Raw genomic sequence first — 20,001 nt, 5'->3', positions numbered from 1 at the left:
TAGAGAGACACACAGTCCTTAAAGTTTCCATCACTGAAATAAAACACATCTTGATCTTATATATTTTTCATACATACAGTATAAACCAATAAAATAATACTCACTGGAATATGAGCCATATGCTCAATGAATCTGACATGCCAAGAGAGCAGTGTTTTGAACTGAAGGTTGGTTTAATGTATGCTTGTATGTGTAGATATTTAGAGTCTAGTGCGTGCGCGCACACACACACACACACACACACACACACACACACACACACACACACACACACACACACACACACACACACACACACACACACACACACACACACACGGTGTTTCCCCCAGGAAAAAGATATCTTGTCCATTTAAACCAAGATAAAATCAAAACAAGTTCATACTGCAGTAGAAATGACATCCTCAGAAAAAGACGATCATTCTACCTGCTCCTTGGTAAACTGGCGCACAGACAGGATGTGCTGGCCCACTAGAGGGTGCAGCAGGGGCGAGGTCTGGAGATGAGACACCACCTGGGGCTGGCCTGCCTGTGGGGACAGAATCCTGGCCAGTGGAGGGGGGTGTGTGTATCCATCGCCAGCAGCAGCCACTTCTGTAGAGAGAATAAAGGAAGTCAGGAGAAAAAAGAAAGAAAAAAACCTGACAATACACAAACTGACCACATGGAGCCATCATACTTAATACTACGCATTTAATACTTTATTTAATCTACACTATTTTTAGCTATGCTGCCACTTTTGGGCTGTCCAGCTCAGGTCCTGGAGCACAGCTGGGCACTTTCCCTGCTCAAAGCACACCGGATTCAACTCAATAATTAGGGGTGTGGTTAAGTAGGTGTGTTTGAGCAGAGAAAACAAACCGTGAAAAACAAACACAAACAAAAAAAAACTCAGAGTAAACAAGAATTGACACTTGCTGTACGCAATACCAAACTGAACTATGAGAAGCAGAACCATAACAGCAAGAATCACAGGATAAGAACTTCACTAAGGCACAGATAGAGGAAAGTAAACAACCCAGGAACAGAGCATGCATGAAGAACCCAGAGCGACTGTGGGCAACGCAGAGAACTACAGCAGTTCTAGACTTGGGCTGAAACAATGATTCAATAAATCACTAATAATTGAACATTATAGACAAAAATATCCACTGCTGATTTTTCATTTTCAGCTTAAAAAGGATGACCTGGAGAGAGTTAGGGTTAACCTAAAGAGGGCAGTGATTTACTTAGTGTCATATCCGTGTGAGCATATATGGACTTGGCTTAACTCAGACCACCAGAGAACAATGTGGGTGTTGATTGTGAAGCAGCAGAGCATAGAGTCAATGTACCGTTTAAGCTGGAATGAAAGTCAATTTTAGCCTCATAGTAAAAGAAAATGGTAGTTTTTCCTCCACGTTGTTGTTCTGACAAACCAAACTAATAACCAGTAAGTAAACCTGGTTAAATGAGCACATGCAAAAGTTTGGGCACCCTGGTCAATCACACTGTATGTGGTGTTGATTTTTCTATGAGAGTTAAATTCTCCAGATAGAACATGTTTGTGAAATTTAGCAAATAGACAGTAATTGTGCATTAAATGTGCAGAATGTGCTGAAATGTGTCCTGTGCAAAGGTTATGGCACAGGATATGTATATGCTGCAACCTGAAAAGCTATAAATGTTTACATACATTTATTTTTGTAAAATTAATAAATTTCGCTTTTTATATTGTATTAATTATTTTTAGCTGTTTCTTTTTACTGGCTTTAGCTCAAACTTATGGGCTTAAACAAAAAGCCAATTTAATTTAGTTTAGTTAATTTAGTACCTCAGTTTGTCAGAATCTTGCCAAACACTTCACTACAGCTCTTCACATTTACAGGCTACACTTTAGCAGATTAAACAATTAATTCAGATGAATAATCAGATATCAACTTTTTTACAGCCCTCTTTAAAAGGTCCATTAGAATCAGAAAAAGCTTCCCATTAAAGGAGCTGACAGATTAATGGACAGTACAGGGAAGCGAAAGGAAGCTCTGCCAGAGTAACTCTACAAACTTCGAACCTGATTCGCATGTTCTTCTTATCGGTTTCTCCTCTTCAGCTGCATATCATCACAATCAGAAACAGAAACATTAGTTAGTGCACAGTTACGGTGAACATCCCACAATCTTCTCAGATCTGAGGCACTTCGGGTCTCATTTTCTTAAAATGATCAAATCGACGGCTGTGATTTCATGAAGTTCAGCATCTGTAGTTTTTGATTTATAGCTATTAAAAAAAACAAAATTAAACAAAAACAAAGTGAACATGCAGTTAAAGTAACTTTGTGCGAAAACCAAACAGAATCTCTCTGAATTTGAGTTTGTTTCTCACCACTCAGCATTTCATTCATTTGTTGATTATTATTGAGTTGTATTAATAATGATTTTTTTTTTTTTTTTACTGATCTTTGCTCAAACTTTACCAACAGCTTGCAGGAGGTGAGAAGGTGACCTCAATAAACCTGTACACAAAAACGCACTGCTTACACACGAGGACAACACTACGATCTTCACACTACAAATGGCTACTTAATCGTTTTTCAAAATTCTTACATTGGCATCAAATAAACAACCACAACGGGTGAAAACTAAAATTTTTAACATGAAGGGCTTCTTAGTGCTGGGCAGTAAAATGGGTACATTTGTTTTGGCTCATTTACACCTGAAACATAAATCTCAGCCTATCATGCAGCAATATTGTGGTTGAGAAGCAGAGATAAAGTAATTACATTTTTTTTGTGGTGTTCAAGTTCATCTCTCCCATAACGGTACTTTGAGTGGAATTAAAATCATTAAGATTTGATTAAGTGACCCGTATTAGTCCCACAACGGGGAAATTTCACCTCCGCATTTAACCCATCCATGCAGTGAAACACCACTCATACTAGTGAGCGCACACACACACACACACACACACACACACACACACACACACACACGGGGGCAGTGAGCACACTTGCCCGGAGTGGTGGGCAGCCCTATCCGCAGCGCCCGGGAGCAGTTGGGGGTTTGGTGTCTTGCTCAAGGACGCCTCAGTCATGTACTGTCGGCTCTGGGGCTCGAACAGATGACCTTCCGGTCAAAGGGCCAGTTCCATAACCTCCAGCCCACAACTGGCCCCCAACATAGTACTTTTACTTGGTCATTAACAATAAAAAAAAGTGCAAGCCCAGTTTAGTTTAAAACTCTGTTCTGAAAGATGAATGCAGAGCAGCGCTCAGCTCAGGTTCAGCCCCGATGCGTTCAGAGATGTGTAGCGCAGAGAGTGGATGACTTTACGATCATACATGAACATAATTTGCTCAATTTTCCCCCCTAAGTAAATTAAAGAAACTAGTTTATTAACAAGCTACCAAATATGCCTCCAAAAACCTGTCGAGATCTCCACTTACCACAACTTCCACTGTGCTGAAGCACACCAAGTGGTTGGCAGCACCTGTTTAGCTAGTTAATCTCAAACATGTACTCTGCCTTTACCATTTCCTTTAAAAAACACTGCTGTTTTGGAATAACGAGGATGATCTACGCATTTCGTTGAGACCCTATTAGCTAGCTAGTTTAGCCTATGGGTTGTAGGACGGTTATTAAAAATTATTGTTTGTTATATAAGTTTTTTCACCCAATAACCTAAGAACAAGTCTTCTTCGCTGCTACAGTAGCACTGTAACTGTTAATCACTGTGCACAGACAGAAAGCTTGGACACCTGCCCTTTCAGAGAGAGTGATCCCAGTCCTATCACCCACACACTTACCTACCTACATAATTTAAAGATTTTAAATCATGCAGAACTCAGTAACTGCAACCACCAATTCCACACCTTATCAATTATCTGACTGGTCAGCAACTTGAAGGCTATTTGACCGTTTTATATTCCACGAGCACAGTGTACAAAAGGCACAGAGCACATTAAAAAAACGAGGCACCTACCATGCAGAAACAAGGTAAAACCGTGTAATGTAGATTTTGCCGTGACGAGATTTTAATCACTCAAATAAGCCTTCTGTTTCTGTCACAGCTTAAATTTTTTTTAGACTTAAACCTGAGAATCTTACAAATAGCAATAAAAATACATTGTGATAAATTATTCGGCCATCTTGCCCAGCACTGGTGGAACTTTAGTTAAGGACAGTAATTGAGCACAAGGACACAAAATTGGGCCATTACAGCCCAGATTAGTACCTGGTGGCAGGCCAGGGTCAGAGGCACGGTGGACCCGTGGTGGGAGAATGAAGCGTCCTTCTCCAGCTGATCTGCGTGGGCTTGGGGCACGAGTACGGAGGGAGTCGCTGGGAGTTGCCTGCCGGGGGCGCTCAGGAGTCTGCAGAACAAGAATTAGTAAGAGGCAACTAGTGGACAAAGTCAACCTGAAGTGAAATGCGCAAGTCAATAAAGCGTTCCATAATGTTCGCATCACTCGTAACCATCCATCCATCCATCCATCCATCCATCCATCATCTTCCGCTTCTCCGGGGTTCGGGTCGCGGGGGCAGCATCCTGAGCAATGAAGCCCAGACCTCCCTTTCCCCAGCCACTTCCACTAGCTCCCTGGGAGGGATTCCGAGGCGCTCCCAGGCCAGCTGGGCGATATAGTCACGCCAGCGTGTCCTGGGTCTTCCCCGGGGTCTCCTCCCCGGTGGACTTGCCTGTGACACCTCCCAAGGGAGGCGTCCAGGAGGCATCCTATCAAGATGCCCGAACCACCTCAACTGGCTCCTCTCGACGTGAAGAAGCAGCGGCTCTACTCCGAGTCCCTCTCGGATGACCGAACTTCTCACCCTATCTCTAAGGGAGAGTCCAGCCACCCTGCGGAGGAAACTCATTTCAGCCGCTTGTATTCGCGATCTCGTTCTTTCGGTCATTACCCAAAGCTCATGACCATAGGTGAGGGTGGGAACATAGATCGACCAGTAAATCGAGAGCCTAGCCTTATGGCTCAGCTCTTTCTTTACCACAACAGACCGGTAAAGAGCCCGCATCACTGCTGACCCAGCACCAATCCGCCTGTCAATCTCCCGCTCCCTTGTACCATCACTCGTGAACAAGACCCCGAGATACTTAAACTCCTCCACTTGAGGCAAGAGCTCATCCCCGACCCAGAGAGGGCTCTCCACCCTTTCCCGCGTGAGAACCATGGCCTCGGATTTGGAGGTACTGATCCTCATCCCGGCCGCTTCACACTCGGCTGCAAACCGATCCAGTGAAAGCTGAAGTTCACGGCCTGATGTCCCCAATAGGACCACATCATCTGCGAACAGCAGCGATGTGACCCTGAGGTCACCAAACCGGACACCCTCCATCCCCTGACTGCGCCTAGAAATTCTATCCATAAAAATTATGAATAGAATCGGTGACAAAGGGCAGCCCTGACGGAGTCCAACTCTCACTGGGAAAAAGTCTGACTTACTGCCGGCCATGCGAACCAAGCTCCTGCTTTGTTTGTACAGGGCCTGAATGGCTCGTAGCAAAGAGCCATGTACCCCGTACTCCCGAAGCACCTCCCACAGAATACCCCGGGGAACACAGTCGAATGCCTTCTCCAAATCCACAAAGCACATGTGGACTGGTTGGGCAAACTCCCATGAACCCTCGAGAATCCTGGAGAGGGTAAAGAGTTGGTCCAGTGTTCCACGACCAGGGCGGAACCCGCACTGCTCCTCCTGGATCTGAGGTTCGACTATAAGCCGGACTCTCTTCTCCAGTACCCTTGCATAGACCTTACCAGGGAGGCTGAGGAGTGTGATTCCCCTGTAGTTGGAACACACCCTCCGGTCCCCCTTTTTAAAAAGAGGCACCACCACCCCAGTCTGCCAATCAAGTGGCACCACCCCCGATGTCCACGCAATGTTGAAAAGGCGTGTCAGCCAAGACAGCCCCACAACATCCAGAGCCTTGAGGAACTCGGGACGGATCTCATCCACCCCTGCAGCCCTGCCGCCAAGGAGCTTTTTAACTACCTTAGCGACTTCGGCCTCAGTAATGGACAAGCCTATTCCCGTGTCCCCAGACTCTGCCTCCTCACTGGAGAACGTGTCGGTGGGATTGAGAAGGTCCTCAAAGTATTCCTTCCACCGCCCAATGACGTCTTCAGTCGAAGTCAGCAGCACACCATCTCCACTATATACAGTGCTAGTGGCACACTGCTTTCCCCTTCTGAGTCGCCTGACGGTTTGCCAGAATCTTTTTGGAGCCGACTTAAAGTCACTTTCCAAGGCCTCACCGAACTCTTCCCACACCCGGGTTTTTGCCTTGGCAACGACTGAAGCCGCAGATCGCTTGGCCTGTCGATACCTGCCAGCTGCCTCTGGTGTCCTACAGGCCAACCATGTCCGGTAGGACTCCTTCTTCAGCTTGACGGCATCTCTCACCTGGGGTGTCCACCACCGGGTTCGAGGATTACCGCCCCGACAGGCACCAACTACCTTGCGACCACAGCTATAGTCAGCCGCTTCAACAATGGAGGAGCGGAACATGGCCCATTCTGAGTCAATGTCCCCCACCTCCCCCGATATCTGGTCAAAGTTCTGACGGAGGTGTGAGTTGAAGATCAATCTGACAGGTTCTTCTGCCAGACGTTCCCAGCAAACCCTCACTATACGTTTGGGTTTGCCTGGTCTGACTGGCATCTTCCCCCACCACCTGATCCAACTCACCACCAGGTGGTGATCAGTTGACAGCTCAGCTCCTCTCTTTACCCGAGTGTCCAGTACACATGGCCGCAAGTCCGCTGACACGACTACAAAGTCAATCATTGAACTGCGGCCTAGGGTGTCCTGGTGCCATGTGCACTTATGGACATCCTTGTGTTCAAACATGGTGTTCGTTATGGACAAACTGTGGTTTGCACAGAAGTCCAAAAACTGAACACCACTCGGGTTCAGATCAGAGAGGCCATTCCTCCCAATCACACCCCTCCAGGTCTTACTGTCATTGCCCACGTGAGCGTTGAAGTCCCCCAGTAGGACAATCGAGTCTCCAGGAGGAGCACTTTCAAGCACCCCTTCCAAGGACTCTATGAAGGCTGGGTATTCTGAACTGCTGTTCGGTGCATAAGCACAGACAACAGTCAGGACCCGTTCCCCAACCCGAAGGCGTAGGGAAGCTACCCTCTCGTCCACCGGGGAAAACCCCAACATACAGGCGCCGAGTCGAGGGGCTATGAGAAAGCCCACACCTGCCCGCCGCCTCTCACCATGGGCAACTCCAGAAAAGAAAAAAGTCCAGCCCCTCTCAAGGAGATTGGACCCAGAGCCCAAGCTGTGTGTTGAGGTGAGCCCGACTATATCTAGCCGGTATCTCTCGACCTCGCGCACCAACTCAGGCTCCTTCCCCGCCAGTGAGGTAACGTTCCAAGTTCCAAAAGCCAGTTTCAGCAACCGAGGATCAGAACGCCAAGGCCCACGCCTTCGGACACTGCCCGATCCACAATGCACCGCACCCCTACTACTGCCCCTCCCATCGGTGGTGGGTCGATGGGAGGGGCACTCGTAACCATTCCTACAAATTGCAATACACAACAAAGCATAGGTTGATCTAGACTGGTAATTGGTTGTCTAAATTACACTCCGTATACATGTCTTTAACGGCAAAGCTTTTTCAGTTCATACAGTTACAGTTTATAACTGGTCATTTATTACCTTTGGAACATCCTTTGCTGTCTCAGGGACAGCTGTAGTTGAAGACCATGTTCGGACATCCTGACCATAACCAGGAGGTGCCAGTACCTAGTAGTTAAAACCAAAGAGGAAAGGATAAACAAAAGACAAACAAACAAAAAAAAACCAAAAAAAAAAACCAAAAAAAAAAAAAAAAAACACCTAGTTGGAAGCAACTATAATCTAAACAATCAGGAGATAACCAATCACCTGTCCGTCAATGTAGGCCACTTCACCTCTCAGGACCACCCTCATGACTTTACCCTTAACCTTCATGCCCTCAAATGGTGTCCACTTGGACTTTGTGAACTGCATCTGCTTTGGGATCACCCACTCTTGCTCCAAGTCCACCTAGGAAATGCAGTTGTTACAAGGAAAACAAACCAAAAGAAATTGTTATTATAAAATCACACAGATCCACGCAGCTGTATGGTCACCAGCATTTCATCTCCACATACCTCCACATAGGTGTTCTCCTGAGCAGGAAGAGAGAAGATCCGAGTTGGGTTCTCGTAGAGCCTCTTGACAATGTCGTCTAGGGTGAGGCGACCCTCGCTGACGGCAGTAAGCAGCAGAGGCAGCATGGTCTCGAGGCCGGGGTAGCCAGGGGGAGGCTTCTCACAGTCTTTCTCCTCCACTGAGTGAGGAGCTGCGGTTTCAAACCACACACGAAGTCAGTTGTGTTAAAATGCCTTCAACTACTAAGGCTTCGTTCACACAGCAGGTAAAAGTGGTCCAAATCTGATCTTTTTCATACTGCATGTGACAAAGTGTATGACCTTTTCAGTTCTGATTTGAGACGCTTTCATGTGTGGCACTGAAATCCGATCCATATCCGATCTGCGGCAATGCGACTGAACAGGCCAGGTCAGAATTTACGTGACTTAAGTCAATTCAACTCGACATTCATCATCATTTTGCACTGCTAAACGGAAACGCTTAGGCTGATGTGTCTTTACAACGATCGGAAGGCATTTATCGCAACACCTCAGTGTTTCGAAAGAAACCAGCACATAGCAGCATTAATGAAAAGTCTGAAAGCAAAGTTTAAAAGGACCTGAGGACACAAACTGAAAAAGTGACTGTGGCCGAATGACCTTTTCACAGCAAGCTGAACACATTCTGGGTGATGATCCCAGCTGTCAGTCAGTGAAGCTTCATGGTGGCTCCTGTGATTCTGGTGAAGATGAAGCTGAACCTCCAGGAGCAACTAGCGTTCGTTGGCGGTTGTGATTGTTTACCTCTGGATGAGCTGCGTGACACAGTGTGATGCTCTATTCTTTTGCGCATGTGGGCCAGTTTAGTAGCTGATCTGTTCAGACTGATGTCACAATAACAGCCAAACACAAAAATCAGATTTGGGTCACTTACCTGCTGTGTGAACATGGCCTAAATGCACTCAACAGGTTTAAATACGCTGCCGCGGGCTGGATCTGTGCTGACCGAATCAATAGATTTTTGTCTCTTAATCTCATTTCAAACCAGTCATATTAAGCACGACTGACTTTTGTAGACTATAATCTGGTCGCATCGCACATTTGACTGTTCATAATAGATCAGTAGATTGGTCCATTATGACAGATTAATCGATTAGTTGGGAAATGATACCCTGCAGGTATTAGTCTGGCAGGAAAAATTCATTAATTTTCATTTTCATTAAAAAAAACCAAAAAAACCCAAAAAAAAACTATTCTTGTGCATATTTTCTAAAAATGGCTTTTCTGTAGAACACAGCAACAGAATTTCTGCACTGCACCTGAAACACCACTTTTGAAAGGGGCAGAAACAATAAAGGATCAACACAAACATCTTAGACAATATACACTCAGTACTGCCCCTGGTGGTCACTCGCTATTCTCGTAACCTAGTTACAGTCTTAACGAGCAACGTCTGCAGAATTTTTTTAATAAGTGTTTGTCATTACTCTATTTGTTCTCTAAATTAGTTTAAGTACTCTCTGCTTAATGGGATGTGTGTTTTGGAATTAAATGAGGTTTTGTGAACTGTGTAACTGCACTGACATTGGTATTGACTGAGGGTGCCTTGGCTGTGGTTCAGCCCAAATCAGGCAAGAAACCCATCCTCACCGTGATCAGTGGCAAAGCAGTCAATGATGTCCAGATTCTCCCACAGTGCCTCCATGTCCTCTCGGGTGCCCAGCATGGGTCGCACCTGTGCTCTACTGTCCCCGATAACAGGCACGTTGTCCTCACAGAGGAAAAGATGGTGAGGCGACACTTCGCACGTCACCTGGATGCCCTTCTGCTTGGCAGCTCGGATGATCAGGATCTAAAAAAATTAACAATGCATGGAATATAAAAATCATAAAACCCAACCAACACTAAACCATCAATGAATTTTGCTACATCAAAATAGCTTTCTGGACATCACACAGTCTTGCTGACCTACCTCCTCTTTCTTAGCAACATGGCAGATGTGAACAGGTCTCTGGTAAAGCTGGGCTACCATCAAGATAGCTGCCACGGTCTGCTTCTCTGCATGGGCCACAATAGGCAAGTTCTTTGGCCACTTCTCGAAGTGCTGTAATCAGAAAGAGAATTTCTCTATGACATGACAAATGACTGATGTCCAGTGTGATATTCATTATTCACACTGGCTAGTACCATTAATAACACCCAGTAAAAAGTTCACCACTTCTTACCATTAAATTATTACTGGCTGTTTTTGACCACAAATATGTTTCTTACCTCCATCCACAAAGAAACATTGTCCATCTTCAGTGTTGAATATGTGTCATTCAAGTACATCTTCAGACCAGCAGTGGCGCTTGCAATGGATGGTAGAATAGTGGCGTTATCTGAAGCTGCTCCCACATACAGGGCGTAGTCGCAGCGGCATCCAGCCTTCGCCAGCTACAAACATTGATGGAGGAAAGAATGAAGGATAAATATTTAAGAGCCAAACCTAAAGTCACATCCCACATCTGAACCGTTACTGGAGATACCTTTATTACATCATACAGTTTCTCAAGATAACGCTACCTTCTGGACCAAAGCGAGAGAGCTTGAGTCTATGACGGCAGGGTTGGTATTGGGCATGGCGCACACCATGGTGACCCCTCCTGCCAGGGCAGCGGCAGTGCCTGAGGAGAAATCTTCTTTGTGAGTGGCTCCAGGCTCCCGCAGGTGTACGTGGACATCAATGAGACCTATTACAGCAGGAAAAAGGCTATTTGAAAACATAATATAGAAGCACTGCATGCATGTTCCCATGAAGAAGCACTACAGTTTGTCTTGATTTCTATTTATTCATTTAAAGCAAGACTACACAAATCATACGGCGACATAATGGAGGAGAAGTGCTTATAATTACCAGGCAGACGAATCAGTTTCTGGGAGGTCATGCTGTCAATGTGAGTCTTTACCTGCGGCGCTCCACCAATCTGTCTTAACGCCTTCCAAAACAAACGTATATTTAGCAGGGCCATCAGCTAAACTCAAACTACACACACACACACACACAGCTTTGTTCAAAGTGACTAAGATAAAAATGAGTTGGATTTTTGCAAAACACACCTTAAATATCTAATTAAAGCTAAAACAGAAGAATGAGTGGTTGGTCTAGTGCGTTTCAGCTGGGTCATGGCTATTACTGATCGAGAACCATAGAATGAGTTACATGACTCCAAAACCCAAGAAAGCGCCATGCATGACATTAAGGCCCTTCTTGACACCTTATTCACAGAATAATCTGACAGATGTTTTGACCATCACACCAATTTCATTTTAAAGCCCTATTATTCATCAAATCAATCTAAACATTCATTCTGGCTTCAGACTTAAGCTTTTAATATGTTGGTGAAAAAAAGAAGTTTGCAGCATCCAGTAAAGCCCTTAATGTATTAGCTTTCTCGTAGATCCTTACCTGTACGAACAGCTTGGTGCACTTGATGTCAATGATGAGCGGTACGGAGTAGTCCACAGCCATGCGGCGCGTTCGGTATCCTTTAGTGACGAAGGAAGACAAGCGCCGTCCTCCAGAGTTTCGCATGGACAGGTTGATGACCAAGTCAAAGTGGTTCTCCTCCAAGTAGTCCATGATGCTCCTCTGCTTCTCGTTGGGGCTGTCACTTTCCTCCTCAAAAGGCCAGTCCACAGCCATAACCTAACCACAGACAGGGGGAGGGGGGGGGAAATAAATAAATAAATAAATAAATAAATAAACAAACAAACAAACAAACAAACAAACAAACTATTGGTTTGGTCAAATTAACTCAAAGTGCTAATGTCTATCTTCAATGGAAAAGGCCTGTTAACAATATAGAAAAAAGATCACACCAATTAATGTCCTTCAGCAGAGATTCACTGTCATGCCCCATCATGCCCTGCCAAAAAGCAGACACGCAAAACAAAAAGCCATCAGATGAGTATTACAGCATTTTTCACAGCACCTTCACACCATGCTCAGTGTAGAAGTCTGCGGTGCCCAGACTGGCGTACAGGTTATAGCCTAGACTTTCCAAAGCCTGAACTGTAGGCAGCAGCTCACTCTTATTCTAAAAGACAAGAAAACATGAACAAAATAGAAAGATTAGACTATTTAACAACAGCTTCTAACCTTAAAAAGAAACGTCACCAGATCCTCACAATAAAAGAAGCAGTGAAGAGCAACAAAAATTATTCCCTGATTTATAACTTGCCTTGTAGCTGCCAATGGAGAGCAGAATGTTCTTTTTGGGAATTCTGAATCCCGTGCTGAGCATGGCCTTCAGGTAGGCCTCATAGCGGTTCTCACCAAAGCAGGCCACCTCGCCAGTGCTGGTCATCTCCACCCCCAGCACCACATCGGCCCCAGCCAGCCGAGAGAAGGAGAACTGGGGAACCTTCAGGGCACACATTCATAACTTATGCAGACCAGGTAATATAGTCAAAAAAGAAAAGGCTACAATCACAAAAAATGCATGAGGGCTAATATTCAGCATCATAGAAGTAAGATCATTCCAGCTGCTGCTCGCTTTCTTTCACTGCTAGGGTTAGGTTTGGCGACCGATTTGTACTAAGTACTAACACAAATTATGACCAGGTTAGAGACGCACAACTGAAAGAGCAGATTTCTGTCCAAATACACAATCAGCAAACTTATCATTTTGGCTGATCCATATAGCAGTTTTTATTTTAGTTTACATAAATAAGGTGAGGCAAGTTCACTGGAGCTGTATTTAAATGTTGATGTCTAATTATGCTTAACTTCATGCCATAATCCAGTTTCATTTACCTTCAGTGTAGAACTTTATTTGATTATGTAATATAAATAGGCTTCAGATTTTGCAGTGGAGAAGTTAAAATGCAAGTTTGGCCCATTTAGTAGCAAATATTGTGTATGTTGCAAATTTGGCTGATAGAAATGTTCATTTAAATTCAGAATAGAAATAAACTGAACTAAAAACGCCACGGCCAAGTAAATCAATCAGACAGAACGAACCACACCCTCAACGTCACATCAATACAGACAGACCATCAGCAACACATCCAGGACAAGTGGAACATAAAGAGACAAGGCAGTTTATTTTAAAAACTACTCTGATGACCGAAACCCGAAAGCCTGCTAGCCAGCTGCTCTTACCTTAACTCCCACAATGCCATTTCCCCTCATGAGCCCCACAGCTTCCACTTCTTCTCCCATGATAACTTGTGTTGCCAGGGCCACGAGGTCAACGCCCAGCGCCTTGGATATGAAAGGGAAGGAGCGCGAGACTCGCACGTTGCACTCAATCACCTTTAGCTGGTCATCCTGTTTTGACAAAAATGAGTTGAACCGAATCAAAAGACGTCCAAATCCAGACAGTCTGGTGTTTTAGCTGAAATGGGCTTTCAACAAACTTCACATCCAAGGCATGTACATTATGGTCACCTTGCAAGAGCTTGACCTGTTTCCTTGAGTCAGAAGAAAACCGAAGTTACATAAAGCTGTGGGAATAATTCAGACACTCGTACCTTAGCAATGAGTTGCAGGTTAAACGGCCCTGTGACCTGAAGTTCCTGGCCAATGGCATGGACAATTAGCTTAATGCGCTCCATGGTCTTCTGGTTAATGTCCTGCGGAGGTGTGACTAGTGTAGCATCCCCCGAATGGACACCAGCATTTTCTACATGCTCAGACACTGCTATGGCAATGACCGCTCCATCACAGGCAACCGCATCAACATCAATCTCCTGCAACGCAAGAACAACCAACACGTAACTTACAGGTCTCAATCATTTCAGCTAATTAAAGACTTCATATCGCTACTGTTGGAACAAAATCTTGTATCTTAGTTTATCATTTTCCAGTTTATGCCACAGTTTGAAAACGTCTGCTGCTCTTTACACTGTATGTAAATTTCATGATGAAGGAAAAAGAAACAGCCCAAAATGACTTGGAAAAAACTCTGTTCCATTGACATCCACTAAAAGCAAAGCACGTTTTTCTCTTCTCCTGTAAAGTTAGCATTTTGGAGACACAAGGTTTTGTTCCGACAGCAGAGATATGCTCCAGTACTGTGATGCTTTTCATGTTGAAGCACTGCATGTTTTAAAAAGCAGAGCAATACCAAGATGCACCACCAGATGTCTTGATGCCATCTGCTTACATCCAACATTATCTTACAACATGGCATCTTTTGGCTGGTTTTACTGGCACCTCTTGGCAAGTTTAATCATGTTGAATACCGATTATCAACTTGCTTTTACTGTTTAACCGCCACCAGAAGCAACCGACAAGACTCCACTTGCATTCCCACCCCACCTACACACAACTTGGAAAAACAACAGCACAGAGAAAGTGACTAACCTTGGCCTCCTGGATGAACTTGGATATAACGACGGGGTGCTCTTTGGACACGGCCACAGCACTGCTCAGATATTTCTCCAGGTCGCTGTCAGAGTAGGCGACGTTCATAGCGGCTCCACTAAGCACGTAGGATGGCCGCACCAGGCATGGGTAGCCCACCGCCTCGCAGAAATGCATGACCGACTAGAGAGGGAAGGACAAACTGGATTAAAACCGGCTCAGGCAGGTGTGCTTCACCTTCAAGGAGAATTTTACAGACGATTCTTAAGAGTTTAGCACAATGAAGTCATTAAGATGTGAACAAAGTCATGAGAGAGGTTTGATATGAAATGCTCAATCTGGAGAATTATTCAGTGTTGGTAACCAGACATCTGACACACCTATAAAAGCTCCTTTACAGAAAATCATCGCATAAAACAGTTATGACTGATATGCTACCTGACGACATTGTTTTACGTGAAGGCTTTTGCCTAAAACCTTTTATTTATTTATTTTTAATCTGTTCATGCCAGAGAGGTACACACAGGGTGTTGTAAGGCCTTTTGCTATTTTACAATATTTAACATTTAAAATAAAAATTTAGAAAACACAGAAAATCACTGATCGGCTTAGATGTTAAGTTTTTCTTCAATTAACCATTTCACATCAAAACAGCTGGAACAACTTTGATGCATGTAAATAACTGAATTATGCATAAAATGGGAAAAAAAAAATAATGTAACTGTCCTTTAAGAGGCTTTTTTTTAACAAATATGACTTGATATCCAATACAGTCAGTCCAATATGATCCTACATGTGCTTTCAAAATATTTGACTATTCTTTTGAAATTAGGATGTTCTCTATTAAGCCAGACACAATGGGGAAAAAGTTTGCTTAAAACAGAAGGGGGAAAAAAAAAAAAAAAACAAAACAAAAAACACAATACCTCACTTCTCAGAGAAGCACACCTGCAGCAAAGCTGTGAAGTAAAGAGCAGTTAGAACAAATAATTAAAGAGCAGTACTTCTGTATCAGACAGCTCTTTCCAGCGAGGCTGGCTGATTCCAATGGTGTCCAACATCCTGGAGAACTTGAAGCGGTTCTCAGCCGAATCGATGAATTCTGGTGAAGTGCCCAGGATCCGGCACTGCTGCCTGTGGAGAGCCATGGCAATGTTGTTGGGGAGCTGGCCTCCCATAGAAAGAATAATTCCCTCAGGATTCTCCATCTCATAGATGTCCATCACCACCTGAGATTCAAGCCAGAGTTTTCAGAGTTCAGCTACAGCGACTCTGCAAATCCATAAAACAGTTTGTGGGGAAACTGAAAATAAAGTTTTTTTTTTACTGCCAGAGTTGCACTCAAAAACAATAGTCCAGAATGTGTCCCCTCTGGGAAGCTTTGGAAACTGTAATTGGTAATTCTTCATACACGTCTGATAAGTCATTTACAGACTATAAACTGGATCTTATTAAAATAATAATGCAGATAAAGCTCAACCTCTTCAACTCCGAGACCACCAGTGGTCTCAAAACGCACCTGGTCATGTTCATAACGTTCATGTTTCATTTCAGCATTGGTGGTTCAATGGTAGAAATCTCGCCTGCTACGCAAGTGGACCGTGCTCGATTCCAGGCCAATGCACTGCTTCTAAGGGGCAGTCGTGGGCTGGAGGTTAGGGAGCCAGCCCTGTGACCGGAAAGTTGCCGGTTCGATCCCCTTGGCCGACAGTCAATGACTGAAGTTCCCCTGAGCAAGTCACCTAACCCCAAATTTCTCCCAGGATGCTGGTTTTCTACTGGTTCCTAAAATTCAGAAGACTTCAATGGGTGGAAGAGCTTTTACCTTACAAAGCCCCCAAATTGTGGAATAATCTCCCAGTTAATGTTCGGGACTCTGACACAGTCTAGACTGAAAACATTTTTTTATTTTAGCTTTTGATAATTAGCCTTCCACTTAAGATAAAGGCAGGAGATCCAGGGGTTCATGGGCATAGAGGCTTATGGTAAACTGAGATGTTGGTGCTGTTGACCCACCACTGCACACGATCACAGAGGTTTGCTGACGGTGGAGTGGGGGGATCCCAGTGTCTCAGGGTACTCTTATATCTATGTTACATTCTGGTTCTCTCCTTTTAGTTTATGCTGTTATAGTTAGATCTGCTGGAGTCACCAACCACACTCTGGGGGAAATCATATTTATTACAGTCATACTCCTGAGCAGAACTAATTTTGTCACTTTACTCTTTCTGAGATAATGACTGCCCTCCCGTCCTGTTGAACGCTGCTGGAAGACTGACCATCAGGGCCTCCTCCTCAGCATCACCAACCCGCTCTACTGTTCATTTGTGCCAACTGCAACACCCTCAATTACATCACTGTGCCATTCAGATGCATCAGCATTGAGATAGGATGTGACTGTTTCAGCTCACTCCCACTTTTCATAAAGACTCAGAGACCGCCTCAACCAGTGCAGTTTCTAAAGCTTTACCATTCAGTGTTCAGAGATCCTCTTAGGTTTTATTTGGTATTTAGCTTATTAAATTGTAAATACTGTTTGACCAGAGGAGGATGGGTCTCCCCTTGTGAGTCTTGGTTCCTCCCAAGGTTTCTTCCTCCAGACGGACGGAGTTTTTCCTTGCCACCGTCGCCTCTGGCTTGCTCACTGGGGGATATGTTGTAACTGTATGTTTTCAAACTTCTGTAAAGCTGCTTTGTGACAACATTGTTGTAAAAAGCACTATACAAATAAACTTGAATTGAAAAAAAAAAACTTGAGAATAAAAATCAACCTCAAAGCTACTGTTACTTTCTTCAACTGTTTTATTATTCTTAGTTTTTATTAGCACTTTCTTGTGTTGCTACAAATTGATCTGAAGCCAGACTACACATTAAAAATGTGTAAACTAAATTTGTAAATATTAAATCTTGAAGCTGCAGACACCACTAATATTTAAAATTATTCAACTTAGCGATTCAGTTCTGAAATTATTATTATTATTTTTTTTAATTGAAAAAGTCGCTCTGTGGCAACTTCAATGTTCGCACATGACCACAAACTAATTAATTACAGGTTTACTCACCTCAAAGGAGATCTCGTCAAAGTAGAGTCTGTTGCACATGTCATAGTCTGTGCTGACCGTTTCAGGGTTGTAGTTCACCATGATTGTTTTGTAACCCATCTGAAAAAGAAAACGGACCAAAACAAATTATTACTAGTTTTGGAGACGCACCGACCCAGCGTACTCAGGGCATCACCACATTTCAGGACTGATGTGACACCAATGATCTATTAAAGACACAAACATACAGCAGAGACTAAAGTACCACAGTGGAGACAGTCATAAACTGTTCATAGCATTGTGCAAAATTTTAAACAATATTTTGGTAGAAGGTTAATAAACCTGCAGATATCATTTTCCCCACCAACTGAGCTCATCTGTTTCATAAGGATTAGTATTGTTCAGATAAAGTTTATTGATGCATCACCATTCATTTCATTCAAAAAGACTAAGAGGCACTCATTACCTGATACAGGGACACATCAATAACATTTCTGACTACTTTTTTTTTTTTTTTTTTTTTAAGTATTTGTCGATGCTGATACCTTAACTTCTATTAACATTAGCGAAAGAGTGGGTCGCTCTCAGGAGCTCAGTGAATTCCAGCATGGTACCATGATCAGACGCCACCTGTGCAACAAGTCCGGTCTTGAAGCTTCCTCACTACTAAATATTCCACAGTCCTCTGTCAGTGGGATTATAACAAAGTGGAAGCGATTAGGAACGACAGCAACTCAGCCACGAAGGGGTCGGCCATGTAAAATGACGGAGCGGGGTCGGTGGATGCTGAGGCGCATAGTGCGCAGAGGTCGGCAACTTTCTGCAGAGTCAATCACTACAGACCTCCAAACTTCATGTGGCCTACAGATCAGCTCTAGAACAGCTTAGAGAGCTTCATGGAATAGGTTTCCATGGCCGAGCAGCTGCCCCTTAGCTCCAGTGAAAAGGAACTCCTAATGCTTCAGCACCAAGAGATTTTGGACAATTTCATACTCCCAACTTTGTGGGAGCAGTTTGGGGACGGCCCCTTCCTGTTCCAAAATGACTGCGCACCAGTGCACAAAGCAAGGTCCATAAAGAAATGGATGAGCCAGTTTGGTGTGGAAGAACTTGACTGGCCTGCACAGTCCTGACCTCAACACCTTTGGAATGAATTAGAGCGAAGACTTTGAGCCAGGCTCTCTCATCCAACATCAGTGTCTGACCTCACAAATGTGCTTCTGAAAGAAGTCAAAAATTCCCATAACACTCCTAAACCTTGTGGAAAGCCTTCCTAGAAGAGTTGAAGCCGTTATAGCTGCAAAGGGTGGGCCGACATCATATTAAACCCTATGGATTAAGAATGGGATGTCACCTAAGTTTATATACGTGTGATGCCACACGAGCGAATACTTTTGGAAATATAGTGTGTTTAAATAATGTGCACGACAGGCCTGTCTCTGAACAAATTCCAATAAAGCTGTATCTGAGCAGAAATGTTGAGAAACTCTACTACAGCAGCTTTGCTAATGTGTGCCGCTCTGTACCTTACCTGTTTTGTCAGTCTCTGTGTGCTCAACCTTGCAGAGAACGTGATTATGATCATGTTTGTGTGCCGACTGTCTATTGAGTGTGTCTGTGTATTGAGTAAGTCAATAAGTATTGGGCTGATACTCAATACCACTATCGGTATCGATGCTTCCTCAACCTAATCCAAAATTCATTTTAAAGATCACGTTTCACAGACGATCAACGCAAATTTACTGCATCTAAAAGCAGAAGACCCACCTTCCTAAGCTCCATGATGCAGCCCACAGCACACCAGTCAAATTCTACGCTGCTGCCAATGCGGTACACACCAGAGCCAATCACCATAACGTGGGGCTCCTCAAAGGCCAGGTCACACTCCGTGCCATGATAGGTCAGGTAAAGGTAGTTGGTGTGGGCGGGCCATTCAGCAGCCACCGTGTCAATCTGCTTCACCACAGGCAGAATCTTCCAATCACGCCTCAGCTTCCTTACTGCCAGCTCAGTGCTGTACAAGACAAACAATCAGAACACAGAGACATGAACCTACAGAAAAACGGAGGATAAAGGAAACGACAGACAGACAGATGTGGTTTGTGTAGCTGTAGCGTCTCCGTACCTCTGCACAGCCAAAGCAATCTGCTTGTCAGAGAAGCCCAGTTGTTTCGCCTTCCTCATCACATCAGGTGGCATGGCACTCTCGTCCTGATTAAACATTTCCAGAAGCTTCTCGTGGTCTGTGATGTTCTTCATCTTGTGCAGGAACCAGCGGTCGATTTTGGTCAGCTCATACAGGCGGTCAACACCGTAGCCAGCATACAGAGCTGCAGCCAGCACGAAGATACGCTTGTCTGTAGGAATCTGCAGCTCCTGAGAACCAGAACACAAATATGATTGTTGAAGCAAACGAGGAATCACAAAAGAAGCAGGAACATCATAAAGTTGGTCCTGTGGAAGAGGAAAACATGTGCCATTAATAAAAT

General features: G+C 44.2%; 1 protein-coding gene across 3 annotated transcripts in view; it reads right to left on the bottom strand.

Annotated features, from left to right (window-relative positions):
• Window positions 1-20,001, bottom strand: part of cad (carbamoyl-phosphate synthetase 2, aspartate transcarbamylase, and dihydroorotase) — a 39,936-nt gene that overhangs the window by 7,690 nt on the left and 12,245 nt on the right. The window contains exons 17-38 of one of the 3 annotated variants that reach the window (XM_017701021.2): window positions 19,638-19,888; window positions 19,280-19,526; window positions 17,534-17,632; window positions 15,476-15,700; window positions 14,472-14,654; window positions 13,637-13,855; window positions 13,266-13,433; window positions 12,343-12,525; window positions 12,094-12,198; window positions 11,568-11,807; window positions 11,016-11,097; window positions 10,685-10,851; window positions 10,391-10,555; window positions 10,092-10,223; window positions 9,770-9,971; window positions 8,141-8,331; window positions 7,893-8,033; window positions 7,665-7,751; window positions 4,210-4,348; window positions 2,453-2,491; window positions 2,051-2,089; window positions 428-594 (exon numbers count right to left, since the gene is read on the bottom strand). In XM_017701021.2, the coding sequence (XP_017556510.1) occupies window positions 428-594; window positions 2,051-2,089; window positions 2,453-2,491; window positions 4,210-4,348; window positions 7,665-7,751; window positions 7,893-8,033; window positions 8,141-8,331; window positions 9,770-9,971; window positions 10,092-10,223; window positions 10,391-10,555; window positions 10,685-10,851; window positions 11,016-11,097; window positions 11,568-11,807; window positions 12,094-12,198; window positions 12,343-12,525; window positions 13,266-13,433; window positions 13,637-13,855; window positions 14,472-14,654; window positions 15,476-15,700; window positions 17,534-17,632; window positions 19,280-19,526; window positions 19,638-19,888 (3,471 nt within the window). The remainder of the gene's footprint in view (window positions 1-427; window positions 595-2,050; window positions 2,090-2,452; window positions 2,492-4,209; window positions 4,349-7,664; window positions 7,752-7,892; window positions 8,034-8,140; window positions 8,332-9,769; window positions 9,972-10,091; window positions 10,224-10,390; window positions 10,556-10,684; window positions 10,852-11,015; window positions 11,098-11,567; window positions 11,808-12,093; window positions 12,199-12,342; window positions 12,526-13,265; window positions 13,434-13,636; window positions 13,856-14,471; window positions 14,655-15,475; window positions 15,701-17,533; window positions 17,633-19,279; window positions 19,527-19,637; window positions 19,889-20,001) is intronic. The other 2 variants (XM_017701022.2, XM_017701023.2) reach the window with 2 other exon arrangements.

This window comes from Pygocentrus nattereri, chromosome 4 (assembly GCF_015220715.1).
Source record: "Pygocentrus nattereri isolate fPygNat1 chromosome 4, fPygNat1.pri, whole genome shotgun sequence".
Taxonomy (NCBI): Eukaryota; Metazoa; Chordata; class Actinopteri; order Characiformes; family Serrasalmidae; genus Pygocentrus; species Pygocentrus nattereri.
This window is presented reverse-complemented; position numbering and strand designations above follow the sequence as displayed.